Source organism: Saccopteryx bilineata, chromosome 3 (assembly GCF_036850765.1).
Source record: "Saccopteryx bilineata isolate mSacBil1 chromosome 3, mSacBil1_pri_phased_curated, whole genome shotgun sequence".
In the NCBI taxonomy this organism is placed as follows: domain Eukaryota; kingdom Metazoa; phylum Chordata; class Mammalia; order Chiroptera; family Emballonuridae; genus Saccopteryx; species Saccopteryx bilineata.
The window spans coordinates 195285053-195297723 of record NC_089492.1 but is presented as its reverse complement, the minus strand read 5'-3'; the positions used below and the strand labels follow the sequence as shown (position 1 = coordinate 195297723).

General features: G+C 40.5%; 1 protein-coding gene across 4 annotated transcripts in view; it reads right to left on the bottom strand.

The window, feature by feature from the left end:
- GCNT2 (glucosaminyl (N-acetyl) transferase 2 (I blood group)) overlaps positions 1-9874 on the bottom strand; it is a 139946-nt gene extending 130072 nt beyond the window's left edge. For all 4 annotated transcript variants that reach the window (XM_066268471.1, XM_066268476.1, XM_066268477.1 and 1 more), the window contains exon 1: positions 8525-9874. In XM_066268471.1, coding sequence (XP_066124568.1) covers positions 8525-9446 — 922 coding nt within the window. In that variant the 5' untranslated portion in view covers positions 9447-9874. The remainder of the gene's footprint in view (positions 1-8524) is intronic.
- Between the last annotated feature and the right edge of the window lie 2797 nt (positions 9875-12671).

Genomic DNA, 12671 nt, shown 5'->3' with positions numbered 1-12671 from the left:
ATTATAGCAATCAGATGACTAATAACTCTCAGGCCAACACCATTCCCAAAGTGTTTTTTTTTTGTTTGTTTTTTATGAGACAGAGAGAAAAAGAGAGAGAGAAAGAGAGAGAGAGAGAGAGAGGGAGAGAGGGAGAGAGGGAGGGAGAGGAGAAGCATGAACTCATACTAGTTGTGGCGCTTTAGTTGTTCATTGATTGCTTCTTATATGTGCCTTGACAGAGGGTGGGGTGGGAGTGGTGCTCCAGCTGAGCCACTGACCCTTTGCTCAAACCAGAGACCTTAGGCTCCAGCAAACAAGCTTGGGCTTTAAGCTAGCAACTTTTGGGCTCAAGCCAGTGACCATGAGATCATGATGATGAGCCCATGCTCAAGCCAGTGACCTTGGAGTTTGGAACCTGGGACCTCAGCATCCCAGATAGACAGATGTTCTAACCACTGCTCCACCATCAGTCAGGCCCAAAGTGTTTTCTAATGTATTCAGCATAGGTGGCAAAGGAGTTTGCCCTTTAGTTTTATTTATTGATTGACTTTAGAGAGAGAAAGAGAGAGAGAGAGAGAGAGAGAGAGAGAGAGGGAGAGAGAGATATATGTCAATTTGTTGTTTTACTTATTCATGCAGTCATAGGTTGATTCTTGTATGTGCCCTGACCAGGGATCAAACCCACAACCTTGGCATATCAGGACAATGCTCTAACCAACTGAGCTATCAGCCAGGGGAGGATCCTCCCTGCCCTTTAGAAAAGTAGGTAGGGGTGTGGGGCAGGACTCCTGCCCTGTCCACTATGTAAAAGCTGAACTGGAATTTAGAAAGAGGAAAATAAACTTTCTGCAAAGCTGCAGGAGAATTTTCTGCATTTGTAGAAAATACTGTATTAGACGAGCAGAGTGATACTCTTCTTTCCTGTTTATTTGCTTCTCCTTCAACATTGTATTGGAACCACACACAATGATGGGGCTAGGCAATATCTGGTTCACATGATCACATTTGGGGGTGGGGTGGGGGAGGAGGGGCAGAGATGAAGGGTACAGGGGGATCAAGACCTACACAAATAGTTAAGATGCAATGGAGGAGATGCTATTACCCAAGGAGGAGTAAAGTGGGTGGGGACGGCTGGCTGCTTCTGTAGGAGAGGAAAAGGGCAACAAAAGCTTCTCTGAGGAAGTGATTTCTGCTAGTGAATCTTGAGAAATGACTAGTATGAGCAGCAAAAGTAAAGAGTATTCTAGAACAACATAAGCAAGGATGGGGGACCATTTATTTTCAAACCAGTCTACAGTGACAGTGTGTGAAACAATCGACTAGTCACAGAATGCTGCTTCCTAATAAGAGGAAAGAGAAACCAACTACTTAAAACTCTTACACACATCACATTGCTAAGTAAAGCTACAACTGAGGGGTAACCTCTGTAGGCTACATACTTGACTTCTAGCAAAAAATTATCTTTGCCCCTTCAAAACCAAACGTTCATGGAGTTTTTCAAGTTACACACAGAAGTTTTAAAACAACACTAAAACCTCAAAAATCAATGTCTAACAAGTTTGTCTGTTTCTCCTTTGAACATTTCGAAAGTTCCTACAATGCGCCAGGTACAATTTGTATACTCTAATCCTTCTAACAGTCTGACAAGGAGACAGTTTATCGTCAATATATAGTTGCAGAATCAGGCTCAGAGAAATTAGGTGTCTTGCCCAAAGTTACACAGACTGTATATAGCAGGGCCAGGACTTCCTGGTTTTAAATCCCACTAGTGAATGGGAGTGACCATCGGACTCTACAGTGTAAACACATCTTTATATCCTTTGTTCAACATACTGCAAAAGTCTAAAATGCATTCTAATTGATGACCACAGTTGCATAATTGATGACTCCAGTTCAGCTGAGATTAACCCTTATTTTTCATATTCTCCATGACCACTCTGTGACTGCCAAGTTATACTGTTCAATTTCCCCCACTTCCTCTATCCAGCCTCCCCCCCACCACATCTGGTAACCACCAGTCTGATCTCTGTATCCATGAGTCTGTTTCTGTTTTGTGTGTCTGTTTATTTTGCTTTTTAGATTGCACATATAAATGAAATCATATGGTAATTGTCTTTCTTTGTCTGACTTACTTTATTTAGTCCTCAACATCCATCCATGTTGATACAAATGGCAAGATTTCATTATTTTTTATGGCCGAGTAATATTCCATTGTATATATGTACCACCACTTCTTTATCCAATCATCTATTGATGGGCTGCTTCCATATCTACGCTATTGTAAATAATGCTATAATGAACATAGAGATGCATATATCTTTTCAAATTAGTGTTTTGGATTCCAGAAGTAGAATTGTTGGGTGATCAGGTAGTTCTATTTTTAATTTTTTGAGAAACCTCCATACTGTTTTCCATAGTGGCTGAACCAATTTGCAATCCCATCAACAATACACAAGGGTTCCTTTTTCTCCATAACCTCAACAACAAAAAATGTTATTTCTAAATATTAAGTATTAATAATAGCTTCATTAAATTAAATTAATTAATTATATCTTCATTTAATGAACTTGATAATAATATTGAAACAGGGTCACGGCTCATTCCTTAGAAATCCCAGAAGCTTGTATAATTAACAAAGCAAATATGTTCATACATATCATCATTATTATGCAAATAATTTTTGATGATAACATATGTAGACATGTAAGAAGCATACAAACCAACTAACCTACATTTTAGGGGAATTTCTGATTTTGAGAAATTATAATCTTTTTTTAAACTCAGAAAAGTATCAAAATCTCTGATGGTCCTCTTTTTGGCTGACTCATAACTAAGAAATTAAGCTCGTTATTCTACAACTTAAAACAGAAGATACTGAATGTCTAGGTGCCTTGAGTTCTATCAGAGTTTAACTTCCAAGACAACACAGCTATGCATTATCCTCTTGAGGAAAAAGAGCCAGGAAAAATAGTCTAACTTAGCTAGGGCAGGAGAACAAGGAAGCTAAGCACAGAGAATGAGCCCCAGGAAGCCCAGAGAATAAACTCTGACCGTGAAGGCAGGCAGAGAGAGGAATAGCAAAGATCCGCTCATCCACAGTTATACTCCCACCTATTTCTTCTGGACAAGCTACAAAACTCATGCCACTGTTTCCTTGATAATCTATCTATGTAAAAGGTGAAGGTAATAGTAAAACATACCCCGCCCCCCATTCTCTCCCCTGCAAATCTGCCCATATGCCCAGTGACCTTGGAAGCTTTGTGAGCAGGTGTTTGAGGAACATAAATTCCCTCTGGACTTGATATTCCAGCCAAATTCCTGGGTCCCTGAGGATGAGTTCCCAGGACTAGCCTGATTCAGACCTTCTCTTCCCTGCCTCCTACAGTCACTTCTCTCAAGATTTCAGCCCTTGGCACCCAGCTTTGTATTGTTATGTAGAAAGAGGCTAAAGTGATTAGCCAGTCTCAAATCATGACAAAAGGTCATGGCAATATGGGCTCTATAGCCAATGGAAAAGAGACAGGCTCCTCTGTCAAGGGCACAAGGGTGTGTATGTGACACAGAATACTAACAGGGCAGGTCCAGACAGAGGCTGGCTCCACCGGAAGGAAAATGAGAAGTGGAAAGAATCTGACTTCCAGGCTCACGATCGCCAATGTTCTTCCTTTCTCTAATCCTTCCCCTTCAGCACTTTGGAATCCCTCTTTCCTCTCATCTGCAACACAACCTGCTCTCAGGAAAGGCTCATATCTCATCCATTCACATTTTAATATACATTAGAAGTAAACTTCCACAGAATCATATTAGAAATACTTCTTTGTACCAAGTGAGGTGGAAATCACTGGGTCAGTTTTTAAATCTTTAAATTCAAAGAAACACAGACCAATGAAACAAAACCACTGAAAGCCCTTATTACAAGCAGAACCCAGAGAAGCACGCAACCAGTAACTCAGAAGGAAAGTAGTAGTTGCACCTGCAGCCTGTAAAAAAGGGGAGGCGGTCAGACAGACTCCCGCATGCACCCGACCGGGATCCACCCAGCACGCCCACCAGGGGGTGATGCTCTGCCCATCCGGGGCATCGCTCTGTCGCAACCAGAGCCACTCTAGCGCCTGGGGCAGAGGCCAAGGAGCCATCCCCAGCGCCCGGGCCATCTTTTGCTCCAATGGAGCCTTGGCTGTGGGAGGGGAAGAGAGAGACAGAGAGGAAGGAGAGGGGGAGGGGTGGAGAAGCAGATGGGCACCTCTCCTGTGTGCCCTGCCCGGGGATTGAATCCGGGACTTCCGCATGCCAGGCTGACGCTCTACCACTGAGCCAACTGGCCAGGGCCAAGGCTGCTGTCTTGTTGTGCGCTAGATCAGGGAAAAGAAGTGGGAAAGAGTTTGGAGGCCAACGGAGGAAAGATGGGTGGGAGGAGGCAGAAGGGAGGCTGGAAATCCCTAATTTTACAATAGGTAATAAAGTTTATATGGCAACCTCTTTAAAGCTGTATCTGAGGTCCCTTTCCATAACATGTGTGTCCCCATGGGAGCCTTCACTGCAGTAGACCATGCAGGAGTTCTTCCTTCTGAGAGGCTTCCTGAGGACCTGCCACTTACTGTGCCTAGGTGACCATGTTTTGCTTTGCACTTTAAACCATAGGACCCTGCTACCTTTGCCACCCCAGCAGGAATAATTTGAGGCCTAAGTGGAAGACAGTCATCTACAGAGAGGTCAGCAGCAGTCTATGATATAGTGTGAACTGAAAACAAGGATACTCACTGAACAGGGACAACATGGCCCAAAGCAAGACTCTCTGAAGAAGATACAGAGAGAAACTGCCATCCAGAGCAGCACAGAATCTTGTGATACAGGGAAAAACATATAAAGTAGAAGCCACAGAACTCATGGGCCCATAAGCAAGTGGCAGCTGTGAAGCTGAGGTAGAGATTTCAGATAAGGAAAAAGCAGCAGGCAGAGCAAAAGCAGCAGAGGCGAAAATGCTGACCCATGAGCATGGCTGACGTCTCAAACTGCTGGGACAGCACTGCTAATGTCTAATCACTGGCCTGAGCATCACAGCAGCCACCAGACACACATATAAATGTTACTCTATATTGTGTTAGATACAATACGTTATTTAAATTAATTTTGCCTATTGACTTTTGTTCCTTTTAATGTGACTACTAAAATATCTAAAATTACATACGTGGCTCACATTACATTTCTATTGTGAAGTGTTTTTTTTTCCTGGCCAATTACTTGTTTGAGAATGCTAATTAGCCCCACTCATTGCAGTTGACTAGAACAATCTTAAAAACAGCCCAAACAAACAACTCATATATTGACTAGAAGGGCCCTCCAAACAGAAATAGCCTAGATTTCCACATAGCAGGAATGTTAAACAAGATGGCATTCTAAGTTCCCATTTTCTCATCTCCTCATGACCAAGTCTTGCACTCTGGCCACCCCAGATCCCACTTGAGTTAGCTGCACCAGTCAGGACCACAGCTTCCAGCAAGTGTCCTTCATGTGTGTAACACCAAGAGTATTCCAAGGGCTTGCTCTTCTAAATGTCTGAAATGCATGGAGCAATGCATTTGTTTTTCATTGCTTTGCTAACCTGTAACTGCTAAACATGGGTGTAAAAATCCAGTTTCAGTAGATAAATAATGTTGAGGAGTCAGGCTGTTACTCCTAAATTTCTGTTCAGAAAACTGATGAGATTGGGGATCATGGACCCTTGGAGAGGAAGAGACTCATAACCCATTATGTCCAACACTGAATAAAGGACTTTCTATCCCAGCCTTTCTCCAGCTTCTGCTGCCACATATTCCTTGGGCTTGTTTGCCACGGAGCAGGCTATCCATTTTCATCCCAGGTCGATGGCTTCTTTCATCTCCTAGCTGCTTCTTTCAAAACTAAAGTTGGTTCAATATTTCTCTCACAAGCCAATCTTGATGTAAAGCCTTTTTCAGATTAAATATCCTTTTTGTCATTGATAATTTAAAAAGAATAATAAAGGTGGGGGTTGGCCTTTCATCCTCCTTGGCTGCTCTTTTTGGAACCTGCTTTGTCAGTGTCTCCCCTGAAAGCATGGTGCCCAGACCTGAACAGCATCCATCATTCTTGGTACAAGTAACACATAAGAGAGAAGTGGAGCTTTTACTTCCCTTTTCTTGACCCTGCTATTTCCTACGAATGGCTATACTGTCAACCCCCCCACCTCACTTTCTTTAGCCCTGAATTCTTTTATTGCTATAACATTAACCCTTCCAACTCTGTGAAAGCAACAGATTTAAAAGAAAACAAAAACACTAATTTGGGGAGATATACTCACTCCATGTTTACTGCAGCAGCATTTACAATAGCCAAGATATGGAACCTACCTATGTGTCATGGACGAATAGATAAAGGAAAATGTGGTATATGAATACACACACACACACATACACACTCACATACACACAGTGGATTATTATTCAGCCATAAAAAAGAAATCTTGCCGTTTACAACAAAATGATAGGATTTAGGCCATTATGCTACGAGACATAAATGAGAGAAAGACAAATACCGTATAATCTCACTTCAGTGTGGAATCTAGGAAAAAGAAAAAGAAACCAAAAACTGAACTCATAGAAACAGAGAACATATTGGAGGTTGCCAGAGTGGGGGGTGAATGGGGGCATTAGATAGTGAGGGTGGAGTGGGAAAAATGGGTGAAGATGGTCAAAAGATACAAACATCCAATTCTAAATAAGTCCTGGAGATGTAAGGTACAGCATGGTGCACCTAGTTGATAATACTATATTGTATATTTACAAGCTGCTAAGAGAATAGTTTGTTCAAGTTCTTATCACAAGAAAGAATATTTCTAACCCTGTGGGGTGATGGATGTTAACTAGATTTATTGTGGTGATCATTTTGTCCTATGTACTAATATTGAATCATTATGTTGTACACCTGAAACTAATATAATGTTACATCAATTGTATTTCAATTAAGAGGAAGGAAAGAAAGAAAAAGAAAAAAGAAAGGAAGGAAAAAAAAGAAAACTATTTTCTAGTGGTTGGGAGAAAAAAACACATGGTACGTCCCTGAAGTTTTGTATACTAATATCTAAAACTAACAGATATAATGAATGGTTCATAGCCCTGGTTATTCCTGAGACTCTCCTGGCCAATCCACCTGGGAAGTCAGGCCCCCTGGAAAATGGGGCCTGGCTTGAAGTATTTTTAAAAGCTCCAGGTCACTGTGATATGCATCCAGGCTTGAACCATTAATCTCAAGAAACCATGAACCTGATCCTCATATTGATTCAAATTACTTTTCCCTTGAACTGTTACTGAATTTTTATTTTGACTTGAACTAGCAGAAATGAATTGGTTCACTGTAAACAACCTGAGGTCGTTCAAATCATTTGGAACTTGGGCCAAAAGGAGTTAATTTAGTAACAACTGAGAACTCATTGAAAATCAAGTTAAAAAGAACATCAGGTTTAGGAGACCTGGTTTATAATTGGCACATTCATTTTCTAGCTGGGTAATTTGAGCACACCATGTGACCACACTGAAGTTTCTTTGTATATAAAATGAAGGCACTGGTCTAGAAATCCTTAAGGTGTTCTAAATTCTGATTTGATTTCAGGAAAGAACTTGCAAATGAAAAATTTTAAATTGTACCCTGCTCTAATTTGAAAGGATGTGAATTTAGCTAGAGGAGCTTCAGTAGGGGAAAAAAATACATTTAAAATATTCAAATTTAATTTATAATATTTATTTCTGATTATAAATGCCATCACACTTAAAGCAGGACTGGGTTTAATCTTGTGTTCCCTCCATCCCCTGCCCTGTCTCAAGGTTGAAGCACATATATATTTAAAAAAATTTTTATTTACTGATTTTAATGAGAGAGGAGGGGAGGAAGAGAGACACACATACAGGAACATAGATCTGTTCCTGTTTGTGCCCTGACCGAGGATCGAACCTCTACACTTTGGGACGATACTCTAACCAACTGAGCTATCTGGCCAGGGCAAGGCTGAAACACATATTTGAAGTAGGTCTCTGGACTCAGAAAGGCAGCCTGGGATAAAGGGAAAATCAAACCAGAGAGTAGAACTCTACCACTGCCCCCCTAATCACTATGCCTTATTCCCTCATCTGTAAAACAGAGGTGAGTTATATCAAACTGTTCTATGAGCAGAGCTGCTATAAAAAATTTTTTAAATTCACATTTGACACTGTAAAGATCTTTGAAATATTAATTCTTTTACTATATTTTAAGCTCTTTATTCAATATTGATCATGCAATGTATAGTCATAAAAACAAAAGTTAAGAAACATACTGACCTGGCCTGGGCTGGGTGGTTCAGTTGGTTAGAGTGCTGTCCAGATACACCAGAGTTGTGGATTTAAGCCCCAGTCAGGGCACATACAAGAATTAACCAACAAATGCAAGAATAAATGGAACAACAAATTTGACGTTTTTCTCTCTCTCCCTTACTCTCTCTCTCTAAAATAAATTAAAATAAAAACAAAAAAGAAAAATAAGACATACTTACCAGGAATCCTATTGAGTGTCACCCAGAAATGTTCATCAGGACTGTAGGTGTCCTTGGACCAGGACAGTAAGTCAAGTGCCTGCTGGTCTTGGAAGACAAAGTTAGCGAATTCCCTTGTGAGGGCCACATAGGCAGTGCCAAAGTAAATGGTCATATTGTGAGGAGGCGAAGTTTTCAATTGTGTTGTTTTAAGCATATAGGAATTTTGTTTGTGCAATATTTCTTGGTGGACATATTTAGTTCGTCCAATAGCATGATCAGGAGGCAGCACCCCTGGGGTAATGTTTTTCCCTTTAAATTCTTTCAGATACTGAACTATTTCCTTGTTGGTTTTCAGGGGGAAATCTTGCCCACAGGTGTTGATGGCATACTTCCATGGGATCGCTGTGGCCACAAGATCTTTGATGCAGTTCAGGTCAGCCTGGAGCCTGGAAATCCCACCATAGACAACTGGCTCCATCTTGGAAGCCAGAAAGGCATTTGGGAAGCAGCTCAGTAATTGCTCTACTGCATCTTTAAATTCAGCTGTTGCCTTTTTATCCACATGAATACAGTAGACATTCTGAGGCATGTAAATTGCCCTGAAGAGTCTCTCAAAAGTGCCAAAGTCTTTGTGGATGGTCACTGTGTAAGCCAAAGGGAACTCAGCCTCTTCTTTAGAGAGTGTTTCTGTTATATAGTGACTTTGAACCATGTATTCATAACAGGCAGATTCACTGAGGCTAGTTTTCAGTGCATTGTCTGTTGAGTAAAAAACCTTCCCCTTAACAATCTGATGACAGGTTTCTGCTAAGAGTGAAGCATTGTAAAGAGATGCCTTCAAAAAACGTTTCTCCTCCCATAACTTATTATTGTAAACAAATACAAAAATCAGGGCAGTGATAAGAGACACACTAAAAACACAGTGCTTCCAAGAGCCCATTTTTCAAAACCAGGAAATGAGTAAAATGTCTATTCAGATTTGATCAGAGTAGAGATATAATTAACTTACACTCTCTCCAGAATCCAGAATCATCCTTTTGGTATGTGTGGTTCTGACTGGTTGTTTCATGCCCTTCCAGTTGACCATTCTTGTCCTTTTTCTTTCTTCCTTCCCTCCTCATTTACCACTGTGTTGCATGTCCACCTTTCTTTGACACATTTCTGAAGTAATTCCTTTGGATTTCCTTTGCTCAGTCTCCCAATAATGTGCAACCTGTTACGACACAAAAATAAATTGCCAGGGAAGTTGTGTTTCCAATGTGTCCACCTAACCTCACAGTAAAATCACTAAGGGGTGAGGTGACCATTCTGCAAGTCATCGCGACAAGACTTCACAACAAGCCTCTCTCTTGGCCAAAGGTTGTCAACTGTGTCAACTCCCCAACTTCCTGTAATACTCACACTCACCTGACTGAGTTTGTTTGCTTAAACGGCACTGCCAAGTTAAAAGCGTCAGTTCTAACCATGTGAACACCGCCTGGAGAGATATTCTGTCAATAAATATTTAACACTTAAAAATAAAATGCTTAACTCTGTCTTTTTCCACACACACACCTGTCTTCATATTGATTGGGTATGCTATAAAGCAAGCACATGACTGGCTGTTTGGCCAAATTCTTTCCAGCACTTAATTTTCCCTGCTCTTAGGTAAGGACTATTACAACACTCATTAGCAAGCTTACCTCATCACCTAACTTATTCCACAAAGTGACTGGGGCATTCTGATGAATAAAGGCTAACTTTTCTTAGCAAAACAAAACAAAACAAAAAAACAGAACAGCCAGTTATCATCTAAAAATTTTGTAGAGGATAAAGCTAAATGTCAAGTTTATTTTCACTCTAGACCAAGTAGAATACAGGGGAAATGGCTGATGCCAGCAGAAGAGGGGGAGAGGAGCCATCTCAGTTTGGGACCACTGAGAATTGAAGGAGAGAAGGTCCTTAAATTTAGATGTATAAACCCCTTCAAAGGAGTTACATTAACTAAAAAAGAGAGAGAGAGAGAGAGAGAGAGAGAATAGGTCATTTTATTACATTTACAAGTCAGTCATGAAACTAAAAATGAGACCAGAGGACTAAACTTACGGAACAGCCATTGGACTCCAGAGGCCACACCCTTCTTATACACAGACAAAATGGGAAGGCAGAGAAATGCAACCCAATTGAATCAAGATAAATCCCCAGAGAAGGACTTGAATGAGTCAGATATAACCAAATTACCAGATGCAGAGTTTAAAATACTGATTGTTAGGATGCTCAAAGATCAGAGAACAATAATAGATGGACATAACAAACATCTAAGTAAAGAGATAATAAGTATAAAAAAGGACATTGAAATAATAAAAAAGAATCAATCAGAAATGACAAATACAATATTAGAAATGAAGACCACAATGGAAGAAATTAAAAGCAAGATGGATGAAGCTGAGGATCAAATCAGCAAGTTAGAGGACAAGATAAATGAAACCACAGAAGCAGAGCAGCAAAAAGAAAAGAGACTCAAAAAGTCTGAGGAAACTCTAAGTGAGCTCTGTGACAACATGAAGAGAAATAACATCCGCATCATAAGGGTTCCTGAAGAAGAGAAAGAACAAGGGATCGAGATTTTGTTCAATCATATCATAGCTGAAAACTTCCCTGAATTGATATATGAAAAAGTCACATAAGTTCAAGAAACACAGAGAACTCCATTAAAGAGAAACCCAAAGAAATCTATACCAAGACACATCATAATTAAAATACCAAAGCTAAAGAAAAAATATTAAAAGCTGCTAGAGAAAAAAAGACTATCACCTACAAAGGAGCCCCCAAAAGGATGACATTCAACATCTCAACAGAAACACTTGAGGCCAGAGGGAATGGCAAGAAATATTCAAAGTAATGCAGAACAAGAACCTACAACCAAGACTTCTTTATCCAGCAAGGCTATTGTTTAAAATTGAAGGAAAGGCCCTGGCCAGTTGGCTCAGTGGTAGAGTGTCGGCCTGGTGTGCAGAAGTCCCGGGTTCGATTCCCGGCCAAGGCACACAGGAGAGGTGCCCATCTGCTTCTCCACCCCTCTCCCTCTCCTTCCTCTCTGTCTCTCTCTTCCCCTCCCGCAGCGAGGCTCCATTGGAGCAGAGATGGCCTGGGCGCTGGGGATGGCTCCTTGGCCTCTGCCCCAGGTGCTAGAGTGGCTCTGGTCGCAGCAGAGCGACGCCCCGGAGGGGCAGAGCATCGCCCCCTGGTGGGCAGAGCGTCGCCCCCTGGTGGGCATGCCAGGTGGATCCTGGTCGGGTGCATACAGGAGTCTGTCTGACTGTCTCTCCCCATTTCCAGCTTCAGAAAAAAAAAATCCCCCCCAAAAAAAGAAAAGAAAAAAAAATTGAAGGAAAAATATAAAAAGCTTCCCAGACAAAAAAAAAACAACAAACTCAAGGAATTCATTACAACCAAACCAATGCTGCAAGAAATGTTAAGGGGCTAGTTGTAAACAGATAAGAGGGGAAAAAGAATATAGCAAAAGAGGAATACAACTTTAAAAAATAAAATAGCAAGAAACAACTATATATCAATAATAACCTTAAAAATAAATGGATTAAATGATCCAATCAAAAGACACAGGGTAGCTGGATGGATAATAAAACAGGATCCATACATATGCTGTCTACAAGAGGCACACCTTAAAACAAAAGATGTACATAGACTGAAGATAAAAGGATGGAAAAAAATTATTTCAGACAAATGAAAATGAAAAAAAAGCAAGGGTAGCAATACTTATATCAGACAAAACGGACTTTAAAACAAAGACTATAGTAAGAGATAAAGAAGGTCAGTACATAATGATAAAGGAAGCAATCCAACAGGATGATATAACCATTATAAATATCTATGCACCTGGTTGGGGAATAAGTTTGTAGCGTTTTTATATTTTCTTTTATTTTACAACGATTTGTTTGCTGTTTGGCAATGGGTAAGTATTCATTCGATAAAACTCTTTCTGCTCTACAAAACTATGTTAATTGTATTTTTGAGTTATTTAATTTTTTATTAGTTTTGAGGCTTAGAAATGGAATACCCAGGAGGCAAAAATCAACATTTTTGATACCTGCTCTTCTTTGCTTTTCATCGAGGTCAAAAAGCTGCCGAAGCAGCCTGGGACATTTGAGACGTGTATGGAGAAGGT